The sequence below is a fragment of the Bombus affinis genome, chromosome 3 (assembly GCF_024516045.1).
Source record: "Bombus affinis isolate iyBomAffi1 chromosome 3, iyBomAffi1.2, whole genome shotgun sequence".
Lineage (NCBI taxonomy): Eukaryota > Metazoa > Arthropoda > Insecta > Hymenoptera > Apidae > Bombus > Bombus affinis.
Genome location: NC_066346.1, coordinates 7,790,954 through 7,818,824, shown reverse-complemented (window position 1 = coordinate 7,818,824; position 27,871 = coordinate 7,790,954). Strand labels below are relative to the sequence as shown.

Here is a 27,871-nt window from a genome sequence, read left to right as displayed (position 1 = left end):
ATGGAACGTTTCAGTTTTCTCCCGGTCAAACTTTGTCAGTATATCCTACACTCATAAATAAGAGAAAACTACTATGAAAAAGTAGATGGTTTCGAGTTTTAATTGAAAAATTGTAACAAAAGCTGCTAAACCATTCACAAACCCACTATCGTTCTCTTCCCATTTCATACATTTGTTATAATTTTGTAATAAAGCTTCCAACTCGACGTATAGTTATAACACATTTGCTTCTTATTTATTTATATAGAATATATTGACAAACGGTCAGAGTAGACTGGAATGCACTATGTAGTGAATATTTTGTGTATATATGAATATACAAAATCTTCGAATTACTCTCCGTGAATCGCACGAAAGTAAATTTCTTTATTCCCATGAGCAGTGTTCAACTTGTCAGAAAACTTACTTATCGCTATAAATTTATTGAAGGAAATTCCAAAGTGAATTAAAAAGAAGTAACAATTACTACATCATCGTTTTTCTACACTCTTCAATTGGCCGAGTTAAATTTATTTGAATCATCTATATTTCATCCACCGATCGATGTATGTTCCAAATAAATCTAAATAATATAAAATCACATTGAAAAAGAATTTCAATCTCAAACATAAATAAAAAGTCGACTTGCTCTAGCATTTAGCCGTTTTCGAATCATGTTTTCTGATTTCCAGCTACCTATCTTTGTTCCCAGAAGCACGATTCTGTGGACGGGTGTCGAAACACAGGTGACCAAAGGATACAAAGAGGGGAAATCCGTCGGTGCATGCCTCGGGGAACACGATGGGCTGAATTTAACTCCGAACAACCGTACGTTTTGTGGTATTCTGTGTACGGTCAGTGCTCATGCCGCAGAACGAACATCAGACACCGATCTGTGCGCGCCTGTCTCGGTTCTACCTTCAGTTTGCCGTCGTGAGTGTACCTGAACAGGTGACGGATTCGATCGTTCGATAAACTGCACAATCGTCTGTCACCGATAGACGTTTCTCACTTATTTTCTATGATTTTTCTTTCGAATGTTTCCAATAACTTATCCGTACACAAACTCTAGTCGTTTAACGCAAATACGATCGTCACTGTTATCTGTATCGAAGGAAGTTCGTTCTCCCGATTAATTCTAAGCAGTATGCGTTTTCAGTATTTACAAACTTCAATTTCGATCGTATATTTACAATGTCCGAGAACTAACGAAATGTAAACACAACGAATGCGCATTATGCGAGGATACAGGAAAATTGAAATAAAGCGTAATTCATTTATTGTGGAATAAATATTTATTTAAACACTGCAAATGTAATTTCTAATTTGCAAGTCATATAATATGTATTTAGATATCAAGTATATTTAAAGATATTATGAAATTAGGAGATTTTGTTTATTCTCGCGATTCGATCGTCGTGAGTTTGAAGTCAACAGCGCCTGTAAACAAAGCCGTGAGGGTGATCGACTGCCGTGTGGGTAAATGGAGTTTATTGCCGTAGGCGAACGTTCAGTATACCGGCGAGAGCTCACCTGACCAGGCGAACACGCTGTGTCTGTTGCACGGTTTATCAGTAACACGCTGACAGACGGCGGTGAATCTGAAACAACGAGGCTGCTTAAGCAAAATATCGTTTTACTACGAGTCGACAAATAGTTCTCGATAAAACGAATTATTGCGCACGACGAATCTTCGATAGCGGATAACAACGATTTTCTGAATGATCGCGAAAGTGAAATAAATTGTGTGACTCTCGAGTGAAGTGACATGTTACCAGTGAAAGTTTAGAAAGAACAATTTATTGCACAGTGTTTACCGAGACGTGGTTTCGTTTACAAAAGAATCGGTCGGGACAAGACATTGAAAAGTGCAAGTATAAGAAGGGAAATGGAAAATTTGATGCAATTTGAGAGTAAATAGAGATCCTCTAGGAAGATAGATATCCGAGAAAGAAGGAACATGACGCAGTAAAACCAAGGGGACGATAGTTTTATGAAAATCGTAAGTATAATCCGATCAAAGTTTTCCAAGTTCGATACGCTTGTTCGTGTTGCGAAAGTTATCAAAACTCTGTTATTCGTGATTTTTGGGAAGTTCGGCAACGCTTCCAGAGAGTGACAGGTATAGGTTAGATAACGCGTCTATCGTGAGTGACGCGCTTCTGCGAATTATGTCAGTGCAGAATTTCGTCGGTTTTCTGATATGCAATTAGTATAGTGTTCCTTGAATCGGGCTTCAGTGTTTGCAAATTACCATAGGTAAATTGTAAAATATGATACATAACTGGACTTTGTGTGCGTGAAACGTCTGACGAAAATTCTAATAAATGTGATTGAAGTAATAATTTGAATATTTTTAATAAATATCTATCTGTATGAAAATTTCTAATGGAAAGTTGGCTTGTAAATTCTTAAAGCGATTGTTTCTTATATTCTCCGATTATTTATTATAATTTTAATTGTAATTGTACACGTAGCAGAATCTTGCGTGGAATTATATAGTTCGGATATAAGTCTAAATTGTTTATTAAAATAGTACATTTTATGAATAACAGAGAATCGTACGATATATTAATAGGTACAGTTGTATAATATGCTTATAAAATTACATATGAAATCTTTACTTTCCATCGATTATACATCGCTATTTAATATGTACTCTTGTTGTTTGATATCTGCACAATCTGATGTACATTTTAACAGGATTATTATGTCTTTATATTTTAATATGTTTATGTTTATGTCTGTATATTGTATATTCATAACACTGCAACTGTTTCTATTGAATCGTTCCCTAGATACTCAGAATAGCTTAAGTGAAGTAATTAATAATATTTGAAAACTTAGTGATTCTTAACGTAACTTAAATTGAATCTGAATCATCTATGACCCAAAGATAACAGAGTTAAGGGTTAGTATACAATGCTATAAATTGTTGCTGTTATTAATATTATTATTATACGTATTAAATATACATTAATAGATATCTTTTAATAATATATACATGTACAGTACAGCTAATGTTCTTTCCAAATATTATCACATATTCAATATTAAATGTAAGACATGAACTGAATTTGATTGCTGAAATAATCTTGCATAACAGCATATACTTTACGCAGCACAATATAAATTGTGTAAGTTGTACGTGCTACTTTGTATTGTACTTACTTCATATTTATACGAATACTTTATATGTTTGTTCCTATGTTCGTTGGCAAAGAAGAATTCAAATACACAGTTAGGATGTCAATGCTGCAAAAGCCGAACGCGATTGCCGGTGTCCTCAATTTTTTTCCCAGCACAGCTATCAATAATTAACCACTAATAATCGTGACGCAATCTCGAATGAAATATAAGGACAGCTGTTTAATTATTTTTCGCCTGTGCCACATAATACAATGACATTACGAAATCTCATTTCTCTTTTTCACTTACGACTGGAAATTATTAAGTTCTTTGTAATGATTTCTACGAGGTGTTTTCTTCCATGGGAGAATTCGTTCTCACGGAGTACATCTCGCTTTATATAATCGCGTCGAGCCCTCAGTTCCTCTTGAAGACGAATCTTGAAAGGCAACAAATTAGATTGCACATATGAGAGTAATAAAATGTGTAATAACGAAATAACGTAGGTGGCTAACCAACGTATATACCGCGCGTTAAGTATTTTATGAAACTCGCATTTTATCTTTGCATAACTATGCAGAACACGATATAATGAGATAGTGTCTAATTATCAATGGCTGCAGCTCGTGGGAATACTTTTCATTATTACGATCGTACAATTAGGTTTCGAAAATACTGTATATTATGTTAATAACACGCTTTCGTTCAAAATTGATTCTTTCGTGAATTTTAAAATCAATTAAGTATTCTCTACTATATCAGCCATTGCATTCTCATTTGAAAGGAAGATTTACCGGAAAGATTTGTTTCAGGGAAAATGTGGACTTACTTTTATAAGAACCATATTATACATAATAAAAACTTGATAGTCATGTTTGCTTTTATTAAGCGTTTGAAACCTCGTGCAAGATTTATTTCGGCTACACGATAATATTTACAATATCTGTGTAGTCGGAGGGCACAGAAAGTGCAATATTTCGTTGCTTCAATGTTAAAACTATTCATTCTTTCGGTGATGTCTTAAAATTTTAAACCGCTAGTTCTTAAAATTGTAAATATATAAGCAAGTCAAATGATCACAGTACTCGTTTAGGCGATTACAATTTCTGTATTCAAAGGTGAATAAAGTTTAATTCTCTTCAGTTGCCTAATCGTTGTTGAGCGATGTGGATTGATGAAATTTATGTTGTTCTGTTTCTTTATCGTGTTGAAATATTAGATCTCTATGTACGTACTTTATCAGATATTACCAAATATCTTTCAGTATATATTAATTTGTGTATTATTTATATCTTAATAGAGCTTTATTCTTAAATTTAGTGTATTACCTATAGGTGTGTGATTTTATACAGTTTTTCATTCATTGTTACGTGAAATATTGAACTTTCTGTTTAGTAGATTCATTTTATAAAGTAGTTAAAACCATGTAATTACGATAATTGAAAAGTGGAACGATTTAATCTATTTTAACAACTTGAACATTTGTCGCAGTTTTGATTCCTTAATTAATTGCACTTTCGGCTTTGTAATGAAATGTAGCCTGTTTAGTTAGTTACAAATACGAACACTGTTACAGCCAATAACTAACTGGCTTCAGGACTGTAACACGATAGGAGCGATCAATGTCCTGTAATTGATATCTTTGAGAACATAATATGATGGAAACATTTTTTTATATTTACATAATCATTACAGTAAATAAAACACGTACTCGTAAATGTTATTTTTCCTTCGTACTCTGTGTATGCACAAAGAAAAACAAAATACATAACACCCTGTGAAAGAAATTTCTCACAGTTCGACATTCTTCGTCTTTGGTTCTACGCTCATCCTATTAGGCGCTTTAATTTTATTAAACTCTCGTCTCAACCGTAGAACACGTTTACGTCGCTCTTACATATCAGAAACGATGAAACCTGAATATAATCTTTAAATCATTTCCTATTGTTAGTTACCAACGCGTCTCAGAAAATTTCATTGCAAATAACTAAAAGAAAAAAAAAAAAAAAAAGAAGAAATTACTTCACATTCCGCAATACATCACAACCAGAAACCATACAGTACATTAACCTTTTTCAAGGAAGTTATATCAAAAATCGTTACTACCATTAAGAAAAGAGCTAAGTGGAATTTAACGCAAACAACTTGCTACATATACATGACATGAACATTCCAATGTTTTGCTCTTGATTGTATCATTCGACGATACATAAATTTCATAGTTATAGAAACGTTACAGCGCGTTGGAAAACGCGATGAGATCATTTTCCTAACTGTAAACCAGCAAGCAGAATGAAAATTTCTGAAGTCAGTCGGCACGGCACGAATCGAAACAATTATCATCGTAAGCTGTAATTTATCGTCGGTAAAGCATGTGCATTACACATTAAAGAGAGTGCAGCAGGGGGAGAGACAATCGTGCACGTATCAGCGATGCGAGCCGGCCGTCACGCAACGATGTATCCTGTATGGGGTGAATTGGATAGCAGACGGCGGTATGGGGTGTGTCAATACCACGTGCGGTGTTATCATTCGGAAGCATGCATGGCAGGTGTAGGAAATGACGTCACGCACCTCGCAGTATCCCTGGTTGAAACACGACCTTACTGTCTATTTTCGACGGACCACCATGCATAAAAACTTCCTCTGCTCTCCCCAAGTGAAACACACACAAAGGATGTCCTTGCCTTTCGAATTAACAACATGGTGTACCGTGGACAACGGTAGCCATCTTTTTTTTCTTTTTCTGCTTTTAATTAGTGTTTAATGTCGCGTCGATTCTTTTGTTTCGAGATTATGTTGGAATTTCCTTTTTCAATGGTTGTCTATAGTTGGTAATTATGATTCTATGATTAAAAAGATATTATTGATATGGCGAGAGAGCGACACGATTGGGAGAAGTAACTTTTCCAGAAAATCAGTTTAAAATGGAAATCGATAAATTTGAAGCGACAAATTATAAATTGCTTGATCGATTTAGAAATGAAAAAGATGTTGCTTCTTTTACAATTTAGCCGATAGTCTTCGAATTCTGTGTTTCTGACAAAATTTTATTTGTGTTTGTCTTTTATTGTTGAGAAAATGTCGATGTTATTCTTGAGTAACATAATATTATTTGGTAATTGTGATATTGATATTTTGGTATATAAATAATTTAGTCTCTAGAATTAACTTTTTTAGATATCTCAAAATTTACGGTTTTGAAGATCTGTTGCTTTTCCAGTAAAGTATACATACATATATTTGCAAGAAAAGAAAATGCTTTTGAATTAATTTGCGTTAATAAAATGTTCGAGAATTCCAATAGAAGTGAAATATTATAAACTAATTATCGAATAGTTCTCTCGTTACGTTTTTTTGAAATTTATCAATTATTTCTGTTTAGGAATTCACGTTCAGATAAGTGGATTCGGCAAACAGTTCATTTAATCGGGCGCTAATTAATATTTTGATATAAATATTTGAATAAATGGACTTGCACTGTACATATATTTTATTCTACTTTAGATGTTAATCTATCGCTGAATTGATTTTTTCTTTTTTAAACAATAAATGATTATTTGTGCTTATGAAGTTGAAAAGTAGTAGATGGAAAGGAAATAGCAGATACTGTGTTTGAAACGTTTCTATCGCTACGTTGTCAGTATCCTATATTGTCATAATAGAGTGCCGTGTTGGAACTAGGTCGAGTCTTAAAATTTCGATTGATTGATACGAGGAGGCTAAAAAAAGGGCTATCGTTAATATAGGTATGTTGTGCTTCTATATATGTATGAATGTACCGAAGATTCCAGGGTCATAAGGAAAGTTGCTTGCTAAAAGAAACGATGGAATATCATGCAATTTATATAATTGTTATAATAAGTTATAGGAGTTAAAAGTGATAAATACTCGATGTTATTTTTTCCTATGCAGGCAATTTGAATTTCCATGAAGATAGTATTTATATAAAAAACGATTAGAAAAATCAATTTCCCTAATCCGTGACAATTTACGAAGCTCAGGATTAAAATTATCGCTACATAAAATTTGATATTTTATTTCTAATCTAATATCACGTATAATATTTATTTCAAAATATTATACGTGATATTTTGGACTTGTGTAAAAGTTCGATTTTCAATATTTTTAATATTTGAATATTTTCAAAGCATTTCCAAATTTTCTATACTTTTGTAAATTTCATACGATTTCAATATTTTCATGTCCAATAGAATTGTAAGCAGTATGGACACCTCTCATATTAGATATATTGGTAACTGTGAGGTATTGTTCTTTCTGAGAATAGAAATAAAAAAAGGTAACTGTAAAGCATAATCAGTGTACTATCGCCCCAGTTGTTACGTTACTTTTTTCGAGTCGTATGAAAACAACGAACCTTTAGAATGGTCTCCTATTTAGCAGTCTTAAAAGTCAAGAGCGTGGCCGACACACTCTGTTGGCAAGAGGAACACCACACAGCATATGTGCGTGTGTTCGTGAATGTATTCCCGAAGTGTCGAACCATTCGTGAAAAATACCTTCGCATGTACATTGAAACCACTCATTACGTTAATCGTTTATTGCACTGTAGAAAAATGGTCAAACATTGACGTCACAAGTTGTTGCATATTTTTGTCGTTATGGTGGATTGAAAAAGATTTTCAACACAAAGTAGACTACGTATTGTACAATATAATAAGGTATAATTGAAAGCGTTTAGGAAAATATACTTACAGTATAAGTGTACCAAGAATACGTGACACGTAGACCACGGATTGCTATGCATTGATAGGAACTCTGGAATTGCAAAATTGCACACAATGCGCAGAATATGAAAACACGTATCGAGTATCCAAAATATAGGGCTTTCTATAAGACTTGGTAGGTAAGACAATTTTCTATGGAGGTTCTACTTTTTTAATTGTATTCTTTAAAATACCACAATGATCACGATCTTATAAGTTGTAAAGATATATTTGTAATTCGCAAAACTACTTGTGCAACAGAATTCCAAGTTGCGATTCGTAACTTGTAAATCTACTATTATTGGTAACTTATTGCGCAAGAGAAGAAATGATATATTTGAATACATAGACCATGTTTGTTAATTAACGTATGTATCCATAAGTTTGTCGTATATTATTATGCAGTTTATATGTGGTATAGTTTATACATTATAAAGTATGCATTTTTTCAGCCAACATCTGATAAGATCATCTGCGTACGATTATGCAAATTCGTATCTCAATAAACATGACCAAAGAAATGGAATGCAAGCAGTGATTTGCTTTACATATTAAATACCATAGCGAGTATTTTTATGTCCTTGCGTATTATATGCATTTTGTGTAGTTTTACATTTTTTAATTTCTCATAAACGAATGAAAATCCGCAGTCTACCCATAAGGTTATAGTATACGATCGTTGTATCGGTATCTTTTATTCGCACGACATCCCATCCAAGCCACTGTATCCCGTTTCACTTCACCTTAACAGAGGGTAGTCTTAGACTTAAACACGTTCGGCTTTAGCGTGTGGTTTCAACGCCCCCTTCGATATAATTATCACGCGATGGTGTTCGTAGCAAGAAAAGTGGTTATGAACTGTAATTTTGAAAAAAAAGTTGGTCATCTCGGTCACGACTTTTTCTCTAATCTAGATGCTCTTCGAGACTGAATTAATGATGTTTCGTAATCTGACTTAACTATCTGGTTTCCGGGCATCGGCCTTGCAGACCACTGACCACAGCCGGATGCTCTTGCCCACGAATGGCGAACGAGTAGCCACCGAGGAGAAGCCAATGAACGATTCCTTAATGAAGTTGGTGTGGTTCAACAACCGTCAAACTCTTCATCTCGGATTAGTCTCATTTGCATTTGTTACTTTTCATCGATCGCGTGTTAATTGCTCGCTAATATTGTTGGTACACAAGACTTGCTATGAATGAAGCTTTTGTAAATGTTGGGAAGTGTGCGCGCTTCATCCTGCCACTGCCTTCGAATTTTTATGCTCTGATCACTCTTGCTTTAACAAACTTTCATATTTTCCGCAGATTTCAAGAATTTGTTAACGATAAAAAAATTGGATCGGAAATGAAACGACGAACGTAGCTAATATCGTTCGTTTTATTTATCTGTTTCGAAAATAATTTCTCGAAACATTTATCTTATAGCAGTTGTTTCGATGGAATTTGTTAAAAGAAAGAGAATTTTATAATTTTGTCAGGGATAGCTCATAATAAATTTCAGAATTGTCATTAACGATGATCAATAATAAGTTTCGTAGTAACTATTATTAATAATTTTCAGATAAAAAAATTTGAGCGAAGTTTAAGAAAAGAGCAGAAGTTCAGTTACAGACGTACATTAATTTTTCGAAAAGGTAATTATGGAATTTTAAATGGAAGGAAACGTAGCAATCATCTCTTACAGTTATTGAATAATATAAACCTATGTACTTTAATGGCGTTAATGGAAAAAATGCTTACTTCCTCGTATTAATTAAGAAAATAGTTCTGGTATCCATTTCAATTAACTATTTATCAATCTCCATAATATATATGTTCTCTAATTATTATAATTTCTTAGATTTTATATCAGTAGTATTATAATTATAGCCAAGTGAAGATATTCTTTTTTCCACATAATTTTTTCACATAAGATAGAATGTTTTACTATAATATGAATTACTAAAAATATACACGAAAATTGAAATATACAAATGGAAAATTAGAACTAATAAATTCTAAGAACAACTGTAAGATAAATTTACAGAAATATTTTATCGATTATTTACGATAAAACATAGCGTTCTTTCCATTAAATTTATTAAAGGTATTCATATACTCTTTCATGTGCTCTTTCTCAAAAAGGGTATAGAAGTTATATCATTAATTAATCTACATTAAATGTTTACTTTTGTTTATAGAATAAAGAAACATCTAAGTAACCACATAATGTAAAATATCATGTATAATACTTAAATAATTCTTCGGTACTGTCCAAATTAATATATCATGTAATGTATGTATCATCTTTGTGTAATGAGCAGACAGACGGAAGTGCTGATTTAGATTTGAGATTTTTCAAATTTTAAGGAAGATTTATTAAGTCTGCAAAAGCCGGAAATAATATGCATGCAAATATTTATAAACTTGTGCTTTTAATTCGTTAATTGATAACACGATGCTCGTTCTAAGATTTAATTAAAAAAACAGTAGCTTTCTTATTAACTGAACAGCTAGAAAAAGAAAATGTTTCATGTACGATTTTTCTTCGCCATTATCATTTGAAATATGTATTGCGTTCCTTCTACTAAAGTGTTTCCTGAATTTACTGAATCTTTAAGTTATTGCGAATATTAATAATATAAATGTTAACGAGTGATTCAAAAATACATGGAATCTCATGTACTTAACAGGAAATTAATTTAAAAATAACTCCAAGGATTTAGAAATCATACATATCCACATAAAAGCGTTCGATTTAAGGAATGAAACTTCATATTTGAAATCGTGAAAGAATTTGAATATTTTCACGTCATCGTTATGTAGTATGAAATAAATTTCTTTGATTAAGACCTATTTATGAGTAAAAAAGACAAGTATATTTGAACGTTTCAGAAAGTTATTGAAATCCTAGAAAAATTGAAAGAAATTTTATAATTTAACATTTTTCAACGACTAGAAGTATGTCGTCCTCACCGACAATCATAAAGTCGTAACAGATATATTATATTATATGTATTCCTTGTTTAATGACTTCAAAGTTACATGACTCCACTATGATTGCTATGTTTAAATCTGTAATTATGCTGTTATTAATTAGAATATCACAGGTGTTCCAGTGTTCTGATTAACTGAGCTATTTACTTGAAATAGTAGCCGGAGAAGTTGAATATCCGGAGATGACAATTTCAATACTTTGCGCTTATAAGACTACGATAACTTTCTAGTTTAAAAAAGTTCGTATGCTTCGATGGATTTAATAAAGCAAAAGATCGTAATAAAAATTGGTAGTTTTTGAAAGTTACTATCAAAGAAAAATACTTTCACAATGTAATTGTCTTTTTCTAAAAAAAAGCGATGTGGTTAAATGGCAAAATCTATAATGACATATCCAATTTTGTTTATTTTACGACATAGTAGCTTCAAAATGAATTCAGCCGTGAAGAGACAATGTCTCTAAAAATACAATTTGTTTAGTAATTGTAGAAAAATATATTTGTTAATTAAAGCTCACTCAACTCGTTCATGTTCTTTCTTCGATATGATCAATTTTTCGAATCTTCGTAGAGATTCCCTGATATGTCAGGTGTTTCCATCTTTCTCTTCTCTCAGTATTTAAATATTCATCGACGACAATGATTTCTTAAATTATTTTTCGCGTATTAATATTTGAAATATTAACGCGCTTTTTTGCTTTAACAATTTTTTATTATTATTTTTATTATTTTATTATTACAATTTTATATTATTAAAGTAATAAGAATGAAGTATGATATGATAAATGATAATTAAGAAATGACAAATGTTCGATATTTCCATTATAAAGTAGATTTAATTTGAACCTTTCGAAAGATCAAAGTGATCAATAGAATCGATCATTAGATCAAGTTGGTTAATAGAATTTAACAAAGCAAAGCAAATGGGCAGGTTTGCTTACTGTTACTAAAAAGAGGAGTTCGTAGAACAAATCATCTGTAACGGAAATTCGAAGAAAATGAAGCGTGCAATTGATGCTATGGATCGGTTTCTTGGAAGACAAGAACTCGCTTTGTTTTTTCACGCTTGTATTACGGTTATGCGGTATGATGTATCATAGCCGACATCGTGAGAAACCAACTGAGACTCACTTCCGGCGAGCTTTCACTTCGTTTAATTTTCCTTGTGGTCACTCGTGGCTCTTGACAATCTTGACATTGAACACAACGCACTTCGTTGCAGACAGAAATTACACGGGAAACAGTTTATCACTTGCCAAATTGAACGTAACAATTGCAGAGATAATTATTGTCGGGACTTAGTATTGCAGAATTCAATCTCTTAACATAACACATTATCGACGACAAGATTAAACATTATATTAGACATTATATATAACGATTAAAATCCATGTGTAAGGTTACTGTCTTTACTATGTCGAGATTAGTTTTATTTTTCTTCCTCTTTCTTCATGTAAAATTTCTAGATTTTTCTATATAATGTTTACTTAAAAATATTAGAATTTATAATGTAGTAACAGTTATAATGTACATAGTAACACTGGAAAAATTATTATTTGATTCTTTTTCTCCTTCTTGTTTTCAAAGCTTACTAAGCTTATGAAAGATAGAGCAGTTAGAATTAATCAATGGTTGATACAGCGTTAAACTTACTGAAAGATATATATGAGAAATGCACATTCGCTTTTAACAATAGCTGATTTACCTGTTCAGAGATTAGAACGTTCCTGTAACGTCAATTTCAACATAAAATATAGTTTCAATAGAATCATCATTTTCTACTATTAACTAGATTAGAATTAAAAGAATTCATTTTTTAATTGATATTGTCATACACATTGGACCATAATGACCTATTTGTACAGATAAACTTGATCTTCTTAGTAGAAAATTTTCTACTATAGAGGTTTAAATAAATAAAATTGCTTTTTTATTATTTACATAAGAACAACTTTTTTAGGTAATTGGAAAATGATTCAGATTAAATAACGCTACAATTTTTTAATATCAATAGCTTAGTAGGAATAATGTTGGAAACAATTATTATTCTTTTTATACTGCAAAAAATAAACCACTATAATTTATTATATATTTTGTAAAAACTTCTGCGTGTCATAATCTTTTTCTTATTAAAGATTATTACGTCTATGTTCTTGCACATTATGTGCACTTTGTACATATTAGTACTTTTCAATTTCCTGTAAGTGCATACAAATCCGCAGTCTTCTACGCAAACATATTCGCTCAAATTAATGGAAACATTTAACAATGGCAATAGGAGGCGCGAGGAGCAAGATCTTCTAAAATCATGCCGAGAAAATATTCTATTAACCGACAGATAAATTTTCACTATTTTTCACTCAGCAGGAGAAATCAGTACGCGTGCCTCAAGAAAATCCATAACCTTTTTCTAATCTTGCAACCGGTTTACTCGCGCTTTCCTTCTGGCCGAGTTACCTTTTCAGCAGGGTGTAAGACGACGGTTCGCCTCGATTCTCGATCTTCCCTCAGCACGTTTTCTCTGCTCGACCAATTACGGCATCCTCTGTCTTTAGCGTTGCACCATTAAACTAATTAACTGTAGGATCCGTGAAAATTCCTCGAAGTCGGTTCCACCTAGGAAAATTACACGTTGCCGGATTAATGCGAGCGAGAAAGTGACAAGCACTTGGAAAGTGGCGCATCGTAATATGATCGTAATCAACCTGATTTCTTTTATGAGGTCGATTCATTTATATCGACTGTATTAACTCATATACATTAACTATATATTTTTGTGAAAAAGAAAAAACGATTCATTTCGTTCTATGCATGTACGTTTATACAAAGTTTCTCCGCGTATCGAAACAATCTAATTTTCTAATGACCTCGCTATTCATTTATTAATACGAATGTGTTTCATATTCTTATATACACGATAGTAACGTTTGCTTGGATGCTTCACCGAACATCAAGCGTTGTATTTTGCATTGTAGATCATTTCTTAATTGACTATATATCCGTTGTGAAAGTCAAATAAAATTAATTGTTATTGTAATACAAATGAAGTTGCTTGTTTTAAACACTATTTGAAATGAGAAATGTAGGATGTTCTCAATGATGACGGAATTTCAACCCAATTTGCTTGGATATATAATTTGTTTTATGTTAATCATAATATATTTGTAGCGAGTATATTCTGAATAATAAGTAAAAAAGCAACAATATTTTTATGAGAATTCATAATACTCAATAACTCAAACAAGATGTTAAACATTACAATTTTTGCAATGATCTCATATTAATTAAAAAAGGACACATAACTTGTATTAATGAAACTACATGCTTCTCTTACCAAGAAACAAGTTTAGTTTAATATAATTTTAGCTCATTACTTTAGAAAAATATTTGTAGAACATGCAGCCACACAAACGCGCACACAATTTGCTTCTTTTTCTTCTCTTACGATTCAAGCTAAAAGTGAATAACGTTTTCATATTTTAACGTAATTATACATTAACAAAGTCGAACATATTTAATTGGAACGTGTGAAATATGATAAAATATTATTTACGAATATATATAAAATACTATCTACGGCTTTATGCATAACTTCCACACAATGAATAAATCTTTTTTCTTTTTTTATTTAAGGTTCCAATATCGGCAGACACTTCAAATTCACCTAAAAATCGAGTTAATTTCCATTCGTCGGGCGAAAATAACCATGTTAATTAAACGAAGCTTGCCAGCAAGATGACCTCGACGAAACCAATCATCGCGTTTTCATGGTTGTTGCGATCCTACAAGAGACGCAGGTTTAAGTCAGAATGGCTCGCTTTCGTGTTCGCCTGCCTTTTAGCGAGTTGTTCGGCCAGGAACAATCCACCGCGTTTCCTGATCGACGGCCAGACGGAAATTGTCATTAGGTTAAAGGAAGGTCCCGATACGCCAGTTGGTAAGAATATGTATATAGAAGTTCGTTGTATAATACATCGTTTCACACAACCACATACTCTTCTTACATACGTACATTTCCTGTTCAATGCACACTTATCTTCTACTTTTTTCTAATGTCTGTATTTATCCCATTTATTCTCATTTCAACAATTTCTATTTTCGAATTATTCTACGTACTAGAATATAAAAAGCTAGTGATTTAAGATTTGCACTTACTAAGTAATTGAATTTAAAATTATAATCGTTATAGATTGAGTATAATAAGACATTCTCGTTATTATAAAAGGCGAAATGCGTGTAATTTATTTAATGCCAATTATACGGCTTCATAATTCTTCAAAATGTATTGATTAAAATGTTTTATGTGAAACATGTGTTGTACTATCCAACATTCTTCAAGAATATCTATATATATATAGTAAAGTCAATTTATGAATTCATCGATCTAATCTGGAAAATAATAAGAAAGATTTATATATCTCTTAGTAACTTTTTGAAATAATTCTTCTTGATACTGGTTGAATCATATATATTATTTAATGAAATGTAATATTTTTTAAAATTTGCATGTAGTTCGTTTCAATTCAGAAACAATCGTTCTGAGCCATTCTTTTGCTAATTAAAATTTATAATATTTAGTTCATGGTTCTCATAACGCACTTATTTAGTACTTAAGGAAATTCTTTTTCCTTTAAGGAGGTTTTGTCTGTACTTGAATAAATTTTATTCAAGTGAGAAATATAACGTTAAAATAAACGTGTATAGTATGTAGAAGATTATTATTAACCTGAAACAATACGAAACTAGAGTATTCACAGGCGTTCCATTGTATTATTTTCTGAATATCTAACCTAGATCAATGTGATTTAATAAGCTTTTTGCTTCAGTATGCTACAACATATTATATAAAATAATGTTAGTTGTCATAGTGTATAAAATCCGAGCAATGATGACACTAATACCATTGGCAGCTGAATATTCTTCAGTATCTTATAGCTTGACGAATTATTCATTATAAATTATTTAATAGCATACAATAAGCGAAGAATTATTTATGAAGGAATGAGATAAGAGAAATTTGATGCTTGCAAGCGTTACAACAGTTATTCGTTTTTTAATTAAACATATAATTACTTTCAGTCATAATAATTTTTGAGCTCGTTAATTTGAATTATTGTTGGACTATACAGCAAATGATGCCCATGTTTAAATTATTAATGATATCAATTGAAATTAATAGAAATTGATATTTGTTTAAGACTTATTTATTATTATAGTATATCACTTTAATCACATATGATTATTTAACTGCTTTGAATATTTTTACTCCATTCTATTACATACTATGAAAAATCGTACAAAGTGAATAATGCTGCTAATGAAAATTCTTCTTCTGTTTTCATGTAGTTTTGCAAAAGTAAAATTTTTTACAAAATTCCTCTGCGATTAACTTGTTTCTCTCATTTAGCATCTCGTTTGATCAACACTTGCATATATTTTGCAACATTCCGATCAATTCCTATAATCTATAGAGGAAATTAAAAGTTATATAATTACTATTAATAATTATATATAATATTTAATAATAACAATTATAATGATTATAATTATTAAATATAATAATTATCAATTTGAAACATCACGGATCTACATTTCCTTTCTACATTAACTATCTTACAAAGATTACACGCCTGTACACTATGTTTACAGTCCAATCAGCATTTCTGTACATTTAAATTAATTACGCCCTTTGTTCGTTGCCGTATCGTGTTGCGATTCGTGCCAACTGGTTTCTGTTGCAGGCAGTTTAATTTACAGGCTTCGCGGCGTCGATCCTGACGGTGACAGCCTGACTTTCGGCGTTAGAGATCAACCTGGCAGTGGTGTGATTCGGGTCGAGAATTTTAGTCCGACCGAAGCTAATATTTACTTGAACAAATTACTGGACAGAGAGGTAATTCGTTATCGAGCCGGTCTATTTCCTTCTAATGATTCTATTCGCTCGTCAGCAGCGAAATCGTTTCTTTGAGCACCACTTCGAATGTTTTGTAACACCTTTGAACTTGATTATTCCTTTCAGTAGTATTATTATGTACTACTTTAGCCATTAGCAATAAACATATAATTACTTTACGAAGTCAGCAACTGATTGACGATATCATAATTAAATGTGGTAATACCAGTGATCAGCAAAATTTGTATCGCTCTTACAAGTTGTACGTAAGAATGGAAATTGCTTAAAGTGAACTATTGCGCAATTCCGTTATGTTATTGATCCTTCTCAAAAGCAGACAATATACAATATTGTAATGCAAATTCAGTAGAAAATTGCAGCAACGTATTAAGATTCACCCCGATGACCAAGTGATATGTAAATTTTAAGATTTAGAAATTGTATTCTTGAATTGCAGAATTTTATATGAAGATAGAAATAGAAGGAATATATTCAAAGAAATTCTGATAAATAAAGTTCGTCAAATAGCGAGTACTAATTTTTATGACGTTAATTGATGTATTTAACATTGTTTTTTAACATGCAAGTTGTCAGGCAATGCATCATAACTTGAACGAAGAGGCACGTTCCCGTACATTTCTCAAAAGGCAACTAAAAATAGTTCTTCGTTTCTACCTTCACCCATTTTGCGACATAGAAAATAATTTCTACGTTCGCTCGTTCGACGTTGTGCATCTTGCACGAGCGATCCTCTTTGTTCGAATATCTTTCACGCATCGTAGGACCGATCATGGTAACAGCAATATCGAAGACATTAAAGAGAAACTCAGGGACGAGCGAACGAGCTAAAGAAGCGTGCAACTAGTGATCTACGCTCGATGATCTATTCGTGGAAGTTGTTATTTTGTCATCATCGTCTCTCTTAAATGTTACTATTTCCGTGCGGTTTAATTTCTTGTTGAAGAATACCGCATGTCCTGTGATTATTGGTTTGACGATGCAGGTATCCCGATGGTGATTCTCGCGCGATCGGTTTATAATAATAATAACAAAAAAAGTCTGCCACTTTCTAAGTGACAGGGTAGTTTGCATGTTACCAAGCTTTCATGATCATCCGACACTCCTAACTTACTTTTTTGACATTATGATGATACTGACGTAGGAATTCTATTAGCCGCCTCTATGTGATACGCTACATTTTTCTGTACTTGAAAGTAACGCAAAAAGATGAGTTTGCCGTCACATACGTTATTAACATAATGGGCATTTGCAACCTTTCTTTTGTAAGCTATATACAGGATGTTCCTCTCAAGTGGGCTGAGCTATGGAGTTTAGAACGATATAACAGGGAGAAATTCTAGGCAAACTTAGATAGTTTCCAATGATGCATTGCTTACTTTTTTAAGCATTTGGTTTTATTTGTTAAATTGGATGAAACTTCATTGCTTTAAACAAAGATACAAGTTAGCTGTTCTAGGATTTTTTCGTCAAATGGTAACAACCATCGCATTATGTGTAAGAGAAAAATTATCATCTTCCTTCGTAATCGCTAACCAGATCTTAGTAATATTGTCAGTCAAAAAATAAACTTCATTTATTATTAAAAAAGAACTCGGATGTATAGCAATAAATCAAACTTTATTGTTTGAGCGATCCTCAAATTTTCATCTGAAGTCTGCACAGAAAAAGCTGCAAAGAGTATTTGTGTCAAAAAGAAATTCTCTGACGTTAGAAAAATTGCCATTTGATCGAAAATCATCCAAAGATCGTATCAAAGTTTAATCATCGGATTAACTTTGAAAATTGAATAGTGTTAATCACTAATATCATTTAACGATTGCCCACTAAAGCGATACGAAATATTTGATCAAATAAATAAATACATCAAGCTTAAACTACAATAATATTGAACTTCTTTTTTCTAAATATTAAATACTTTCGTTTACCAGAAGCAACAAATTTGAAACTGCAAAACAGCAATATGTCTAAAAACTTCGTTGCGCTTGTCTTTTTGCCAGGTAAGGGACGAGTACGCGTTGGTGTTGACTCTGACAGATGGAAGACTCGGTGAAGGAAATTTCATCACGCAAAGTTTACTGCTTCTGGTGGAAGATGTTAATGACAACGTGCCAATCTTCCGTCCACATCCTACTTCCTTGACGCTTCGTGAAGACTCCGGGCCGGGTATTTTAACAACGGTCGAAGCCACCGATGCGGATTTAGGAGCACATGGTCAGGTGGTTTACTACCTCCAAGAACTCGACGGTGATAATGACGTGTTCAGCGTTTCCACCGTCAATGGAAAGGGTGTCATCCGCCTCGTCGGCCGTCTGGATTACGAAAAAAAATATCTATACCAGTTGAGAATTCTGGCAATCGATCGAGCAATAAACGAAAAGGTTTGCGTTTGGCGTTGATCTAAATAATGTAAATGTATGATGAAATTGCGAGTTTTTACAATCTGTGATAATATTTGAAATTGAAATATCTTTGTTCGCTTTACCTTGCTCATACCGTTTGACTTGTGGATACAGTCAATATAAATACGATTTATATGTAATAGATGGAACGTGTTTTTTAAATATCGTGCCGTATATCTTTACAATCGTATCAAATTCAGAAATTTAATTGTAATGCATATTCAACGGCGCATATCTTTCTCGTCCTATTAATAAAAATTGCACTAAAGTCGCCGATAATTTGCGACGATCACGAATTTAGTCGAAGTTCTCTCGTGATTGCGTCGAGTAAAAAAAAGTACAATTATGGAAATCAGTTTATAACACGTAACAAACCGAATTACGGTCATAAATTGTGGCTTGCTGCGGAAACTGTTAAGGTACCATAATGATGATCCAGAAAAACAGAAAACATTTCCGCCACCTTTCTAGGAAGGACTTTGAGGTTGAATTTTAATTAACCGATTGTATGTAAATAAGGTAAACGGTTCTTCTTGGCACTTTTAAAGCGCGAAAAATATTTAACGTTTAAAAATATATCCAAAAGTGTCCGAAGTGTGCTGTACATGGCGAGAAAAAGGTATTAGGAAACCTGCGAATACTAACTTTAGTAATATTAGTTTGTAATACATGAAATATCCATTTATTTAGTTAAGATACTTTTTTTTTTGCTTCTGATCAGAGTTCATTTACGAATTAAGATATACAGGAAGAGAGAGAGAAGTACTTGTGCAGTTGATTTATCGTAAAAATGGAAAGAGAAATGTTTTCTTTATTATTAAATACGATCAAGTACATAATGTAACTGTATATCATACACTTACTATAATAAATGTACACGAATAAAAGTTAATCCACTAATACTATACACGTAATATCTGAAGAACATATTACAGAAATTTCGAAAAGAAATTAAGAAGATTTGGTACTGTCTAGTATCATATTGTGATTAATTAAAAAAATTACATAAATTTGTACGAATTCAATTACTTATAGAAGGTTCAGTTCATTCTGTCTATATCGTAATACGTAAAAGGAGACTTATCTGTCATTGACATTGCCTGTTATCGTAAATATGAGGGTATGGGGATTTCATTCAAGATAGAGCCCTTATGGCAGTGCTAACGTTACATCTAAAAATACTTTTATTTTTTAAAATATCTGAAAGATTACAAAAATGCCTATATACTTTGAATGATTTAACTTAATGCTCTAAACAAGTGTTATGATATATAAATGACAGATTTTGTTATATACTATGTTACATATACTCTAACTTTATAGTTGTAACAACGACATACAAATAGCTTTCACTGTATATTCACTGGCAATTATTTCAGGTAAACACGGGAACAACCGCGATACTCGTCAAGGTTCAGGACGTCGAGGATCAACCTCCAGAATTCATAACCATAACACCTGTTGCCAGGATCAGTGAAAATGCAAGAATAGGCACATCCGTTCTTCAAGGTCAGCAAACCTGTTACCAATATCGAACAATGTAAAGATAAAATCAAAGGGAAAATTTTTCAGATATCTGTCATGCAATTATCGTTAACTTAAAAACGAGGTTGAACAGCTTATTTTTTAAAGAGATATTTAATACGAAATCATATTAATAATATAAAACTGTGTTTTTCAACAGAAGCAAACATCCTGATCGATAAATAATTTCTATCTGATCTATAATTTCGTAGATTCAAAGTTAACATCTAGTCAACTATATTGCGCCAATTATATAATGAAATCAATATATTAAGTTATCCTGAAAGTCCCTTTCGTTTTATAGTTAAATAGTAGGTGCACAACACTTTTATATGATCCATATAGAATAAAATGGATCATACATAATTCAATAAATTAATATAAAACAAAAAGTGTTGTGAATTTATTATTTCCTTATAAAATTAAAGGGACTTTCAGGACAATCTAATATAACATTAAATTACAGAACACATCTCATTAATTACATGAAATATTTTGTAGTTCGCGCAGTGGACGGTGACAAAGGAATAAATAATAAAGTAACATATAGCATCACGCAAGGTCCGAGGTATTTATTCGACATAGACACGACTTCCGGTTTGGTGTTCACCAGGGCGCAACTCGATCGTGAGGCAGAGGAAAATGCCGAGGGCACTTTTATCTTGGAAATTACCGTGCGAGAAGTATCGAATATTGTGCCTGCACCGTCTGTTTCGACCGAAGTTACTATTATTCTAACGGACGTGAACGATGAGACTCCAAAGTTCAGAAGCGCGAGATATCGTGCCGAGATAAACGAAAATGCACCGCATAATACGCCGGTTAATTTCATCGGGGATGCAATTCCGGAAGTTTACGATCATGACTTGGTGAGAAAAAGAGTTTAGATAACTTCACGAGATTACTGTAAAATATATGAGTGAAAATGACGATTCAGTTCTGAGCACAAGAAATTTTAAAGATACTGTTTGAAGTTAAGGTGACGATATTCTATGATAACATTGTGTTTGCGTTTCTACGTATTTTACTATTATTGATTTCCATTCTAAAATAAGATTTTATTCTACTTTATGGTTTAGTACTAACATCCGATATCGATGACAGAAGAGACATTCTTCTATCGATTTTTCCAATTTTAAGTCAAATATTCACAAGATCAATTCGCAATATTTTCCTTTTCTATGTTTTCTTCCTTGTTTGTAATTCATCGAATTTTAAACTTCAAAACTTTGCGAAATTTACATTCAGTTTTGCTAGATTTGTTCTTTTTTAACAGTTTTACTGTATCTACTAATTCGCAATATATATGATGTTTCACAATTAACTTCGATCGACGAAGAACCTTAAGAAAACTTGCCATACAAATTCTTGCATTATATAATATGCATATAACACTGTTACGTACGAAACTTCGCACTGTTAACGTTATTCATCTCTTAGGTAGCAGGAATAGCTACAAATTCTTTACTTTTACTTTTACCTTCACTTGAGCGATGAAGCAGTTCATCAAACTTATAGCATAATTTTTTTAAATTATGTAAAATACGCATTTCTTTAATGTTCTGAGTAAAATTCAGACGGGCTCGTTTATTCTATGAAGATTTATTTTACTTTTTCAGGGAACTAATGGTACGTTTAAAATGTTTATTGACGGTGATGACGGAATATTCGACGTGACTCCGTCGAGAGGAATTAACGAAGCTCCATTTCTTATACGCGTCAAAAACTCCAGCAAACTAGATTTTGAAAGTAGATCAGGTATTTCAAATAATTATTCAATCATTCTCTCATCGATTTCTTTATTGAAATTATATAGAATTAATGCGTGACAGCAATGTACTACGATTTAATTTTAAGAAATGAAACCGAGATTATATACGTATATAGATATATTTAACAACTTTTGAACGGCAATTTACGCTACACGTCTTATGTTTAAACAAAAATAATTATTTCTGATCAAAGAATTATTTCACCGATTTTGACATTTATTTTACTTCCAATATATCGCAATTGTTTTATATAACTCTTACTTTATTTCAATTTAATAACAACTCATAATTGACTTTTACTGTTTGCTGCATTAATTTGTACAAAGTGATAAAGAAAGAGCTAATAAATATTTACAATCTTTAATCCATACAATCTTTAAAATCACTCACGTTAATGTAAAATACAAAAGTTTTTTTCCATATTTACGAGGAATAGTTAATGTGTTTTCTTTGTATATCTATACAATTTCCACGTAAATGATATGTTTCCAAGTATTCCTTTGGTATGAAGTTAGAAATGCAAATCGATTCTTCTGGCTACATGCAATGGGATGACTCACTTGCAATATCAAATACTCGTCGATAGAAAAGTTTATTTTACGTCGGATATATCGATCTTCGGTTTTATATTAATTAATTGCATCTTTCCATTCTCTATGAGTACAAGCTTCTAAAATTGTAAATCCTCTTTGTCATCGTCTCGTGTAATATCAACAATTATATTTCCTATTCTAAGTTTATTCAAAGTAACTCTATTTCGCTTTTGTTCATGGAAAATAATTTCGTAATTTCAGAGGTAAATTTCACATTAATCGCAAAGGAAGTGGTAACAGTGGCACCAAAGCAGAGTAAAGTGCCGGTAGTCGTTTTCATAAAAGACCAGAACGATAATTATCCAGAGTTCACGGAGGACATGTATGAGGTATCGATTCCGGAAAATTGCGCCGTCGGCACTACGGTGGCATGGGTTCAAGCCTTGGACGAAGATAGCGGGAATTTTGGAACACGAGGAATTAGATACACCAATTTAGGGGGCAGTATTGCGCATGTGTAAGCTTTATAACACGAAATCTTCAAACTGATGTTTCAAATTGAGATTACCAGACATCTAGAATTGGCAGACAGTCTTAGATTTATAATTACATCCAGGGCTGTCTTTAGAGTTATTAATATAATAAAACACTCACTTATAAAACGATTAGTTTAGTAAAAGTTAAAGAAGAGTGTATTATTAATTTACTTTCGAGCAATTTGTTTGGATCTTGATGTGGAATATCAAATTTTACCACACTTGTCATGTAATACCATAATTTCCTCTTATTAATTGCAGGTTATCGATGGATCCTCTGACAGGACTAATCACGGTTAAAGAACCGGGGCCAAGCTTCGATCGAGAACTAGTATCTCGACATTATTTAACCGTTGAGGCAAGAGATGATCTTGGCAAAGGTAATCGCAATACTGTCCAATTGGTCGTCAATGTGAAAGATGTTAACGACAATGCTCCTATATTTCTACAAAACAAATACGAAGCAGTGCTTCTGGAGAACGAAGATCATTTCCAATCGCCCTTAATCGTCGAAGCGTTTGACATCGATTTGAATGGTTTGAAACTTACTTTCATCGATACGTATATTAGGTTAAGGAATAAGTCTGTTTATTTTTTCATAACACGTGTATCATCGTGCACAGTAAGAGGATTTAAAAGATACACGAACGAATTTATTACTCATTCGAACAAAATAATACAAAACAATGTACATGCATTTTAAGTAAAATATTCAATCTACGATACATAAATCGATATTAACGTTGCTGTTAAAAAATCTAAGCGTTTTTTCGTCAAATTCGTAACAGGTACGAAGAACAGCGAAGTGACGTATGCCTTGGTATCGGGAGAATTTTCACGGAATTTTAGTATCGATTCAAAGCGCGGCATAATTATCCCCACGATGCCCTTGGATTATGAAGCTTTGCCTATTAGTCAAGGACACAAGGAAACATCAGTACGTCCATTGAGATTGACGGTACGAGCTAGGGATATGGGTACTCCGAGTTTGAGCTCAGATGCGCCATTAATTATTTATCTGAAAGATATCAATGACAATCCACCCGCATTTGAGAGAACGTTGTACAAGAGAAGCATCACTGAAGACCTGCCTGGAGGTACCAGTGTAGTACAGGTATATATCAGTGGTTAATTTCCAAATTTTAATGCCAGCTTAATTAAATATTTGTTAATTAAACATTATTGGATATCGATACAGTTTAAGCTGTTCGATTTGTATTTAGTAACAACAATGTGGTACTTTCTATAGCAAAATCTTTTGTTCCTTAATTTATAGGGATGAAATTAATTTTAAATTTGAATAAACTGTAATAATATGTACAATAGCTAAAGATATTTACACACCATTGTATTTATTACAGCATTTACGTATCAATTAATTATTTGTGTAAAATTTTATTCATGACAATTAAACTGCAGATTTTTCGGAAAAATTCGGTAGAAAATCGTTTCACCTACCAAGTATCATAGAGAAAGTATTGTACTTAGGGTATCTTATAGATTGTTTCACATTATTCTGTAGAATTTTGCATTTTTAAATTTTCTATAAATGCATGAAAATTCACAGTCCATTAATAATAGAAATCATTAGGACAGAGCATAATGGGAAAATATATTCATTGCAGGTCAAAGCTTGGGATAAGGATTTATCTTCACCCAACAATAAATTAGTTTATCGAATTCAAAGCGGTGCAGGTGATAAATTTGTGATTAGTCCGGAAAAAGGTGTAATTAGAGTTGCACCGGGTTCCAATTTAGATCCAGATTTGACTTCACCAAAGACTACAAGATACAGCTTGAACGTCATAGCGATCGATAGTGGAACGGAAATCCAAAGAACGGCCGAAGTTCTGGTCAATATCACTATCGTGGACGTTAACAATAAACCACCCGTCTTTATCGACCCGGGTACGGTGACCATTCGTGAAAATACACAAGTACGTATTTAAATTCCAATGTAGAGGAATATTACGTATCTCCAATCCATCCAATTAATTTTGATCGTGCTTAGTCTTAATTAACCAATTGTCCGTATCAGTTCGGAATACGTATTCATATCTTTTTAATACACGTAAAAAACTAGTATGCATATGTGTATACATATATAGATATATAAGTGTATGAATTACATCGTTAACCTTATCGTACATTGTATCGTAATTTGTGAATCTGTACTGTTGGATACTGAATTATTGTTTTGTCTATATATCCATATAATTTTTTAACAAGACTAAACAACCTATGTTTATGTAATATTTTTGTGGTTTATACTCATACAATATTCTTACAAAGTTTGGTTGGAAAAATCTGGGACACTCTGTATACATACAGTAGCGTATTTAATACATTTTTCTATGACACAAGCAGATATGCAAATGTGTTTTATAAATATTTATATAAAAATGAACGTTAATAAACATTTAAATCGTTAAATTCGTTTGACTAATCGTTTGTTGAGTTATTCAGTTCATTATTCGAATCTTTGTTTCTAATGAAATAATCGTCTACCACGATCTCTCACCTATGAAACATATTCTTTATAAAAGAAAATTAAATGATGATCTGATATGGTATGGTATGATATGATGGTCTGATCATTTGCGATATTTTATTAGGTTGGAGCGTACGTGCATCGTGTCGTGGCTAATGATCCAGACATAGCGCCGATATTACGTTATCGTATCGATCCAAATTCTTCGGAGGCAAGAAACGAGGAAGGAACGCTAATTAAGATCCAAGAATATGATTATTTGTCCGCTTTGGAATTAAATGCACTCGATGGATTGCTTCGCGTGGTTAAATTGCTAGACAGAGAAAGAGTGGAAACCATAAGGTTGGGGTTAGTTGTTGAAGATTTGGCTGCAATCAGAGGAATACAAACTGCATCCGGTTAGTATACTTCAGTAAAAGTAGAAAAAACAAAGTTTAGAGTATATTTGAAATTCCTTCACGAGCAAGTTATTAATTAGACTGTGAATTTTTACGCAAATTCGAATTTTTATAAAGAAACAAAATCTGAACGGAAATTTCACCACCTAAATATCATATATTTTTCTAACAGTGTAATAGGAATTAGTAAACTTAAACGGTTCTTAATATTGATAAAGTCAATAATTAGATTTATTACTTCTAAAATTCTATTCGTGTTTTAATATTATACATGTGTACTTTTTTTTATGTTTACTCTTCCTTTCAAATACGGTACAGTATATTGTTTGAGATTAATTTTAAGCTTGTAATTTCAGCTACGTTGAACATAATAATCGAAGATGAAAACGATAATAACCCAAGATTTCGCAGACCATTTTATAGGCGATCTGTAACAGAGAACAGTAAAAACGGCGTAAATATTGCGAGCATTGTTGCTGATGATGCAGATAAGAATCGTAGTATTACGTATTCGTTAGAAAGTCCTAAAGAACTGGCAGATTTAGTTCATCTTGATTCTGAAACAGGTGAAATGGTCGTGGCGAATAAAATCGATAGAGAACAATATTCCTGGCTTAATCTAACCGTACGTGCCACTGACTCAGGAATTCCACCTAGGTAAAGTGCCTTTCATTAATTTTAAATTGCCTTAGGAAAAATCACCGTTACCATGTTTGCTTTATCATAGTAAAAATTCTAAACGCAAGATCAAGAATTTATGGTTGATGTCACTATATTTTTATACCCTTTTTAAAATTTGCACAGTAACGGCCCTATTACTAGATTTGAATTTTATTCGTAGATCGAGTTTATCTGAGGTATACGTTCAAGTACTGGACGAAAATGACAATAACCCGTACTTTGTAACTGATATCAATAATTTGACTGTGATGGAAAACTCCAAGATCGGTACAGAAGTTGCTACCATTCAAGCTAGAGATCCTGATAGCGGAGATTATGGAAAAATTACATATTTATTAGATAGGATGTCGTCCCAGGCAAGCATACTTTTCGTTATGTCGTTAACATAAGTTTGTCATATGGGTTATTCATTATGGAGGTTTACGACAGCAGAAAGAATTTATTAAAAATGTTTTATAATACAGGGTACATTTGCTATTCATCCTGAGTCTGGCGTCCTAACAGTGGCAGATTCGATTGACTGGGAAGATAAACAAAATTACGTTCTAGTCATAGAGGCTTGGGATAACTATCAATTCGGTTATACAGCTGGGGAATCGAGAAATGCGTTTAAACAGATCAAGTAAGTTACTTTCAATTGATATCCGTTTCATAAAAATTAACCATTCTAAGAATTAAGTCATATTGACAATTTGATAATTTCAAAACATTAACAGCAACTTGACGTATTGTGTTTAATACAGTTTTATTGTATTGTATTTATGTAATGCATTTTAGAATGCACACTTGACATGTTTCAACTGTTCCTTTT

The 27,871-nt window shown here is 32.3% G+C and overlaps 1 protein-coding gene across 1 annotated transcript in view; it reads left to right on the top strand.

Annotated features, from left to right (window-relative positions):
- Nucleotides 1-1,276: 1,276 nt before the first annotated feature.
- The window catches only part of LOC126914141 (cadherin-23), a 32,260-nt gene continuing 5,665 nt past the window's right edge, over nt 1,277-27,871 (top strand). The window contains exons 1-15 of the mRNA XM_050717652.1: nt 1,277-1,981; nt 14,446-14,749; nt 16,554-16,705; nt 18,724-19,104; nt 20,505-20,634; nt 21,151-21,518; nt 22,269-22,407; nt 23,216-23,471; nt 23,752-24,026; nt 24,279-24,604; nt 25,116-25,427; nt 26,106-26,379; nt 26,736-27,036; nt 27,221-27,416; nt 27,525-27,682. Of these exons, the coding sequence (XP_050573609.1) occupies nt 14,548-14,749; nt 16,554-16,705; nt 18,724-19,104; nt 20,505-20,634; nt 21,151-21,518; nt 22,269-22,407; nt 23,216-23,471; nt 23,752-24,026; nt 24,279-24,604; nt 25,116-25,427; nt 26,106-26,379; nt 26,736-27,036; nt 27,221-27,416; nt 27,525-27,682 (3,470 nt within the window). The 5' untranslated portion in view covers nt 1,277-1,981; nt 14,446-14,547. The remainder of the gene's footprint in view (nt 1,982-14,445; nt 14,750-16,553; nt 16,706-18,723; nt 19,105-20,504; nt 20,635-21,150; nt 21,519-22,268; nt 22,408-23,215; nt 23,472-23,751; nt 24,027-24,278; nt 24,605-25,115; nt 25,428-26,105; nt 26,380-26,735; nt 27,037-27,220; nt 27,417-27,524; nt 27,683-27,871) is intronic.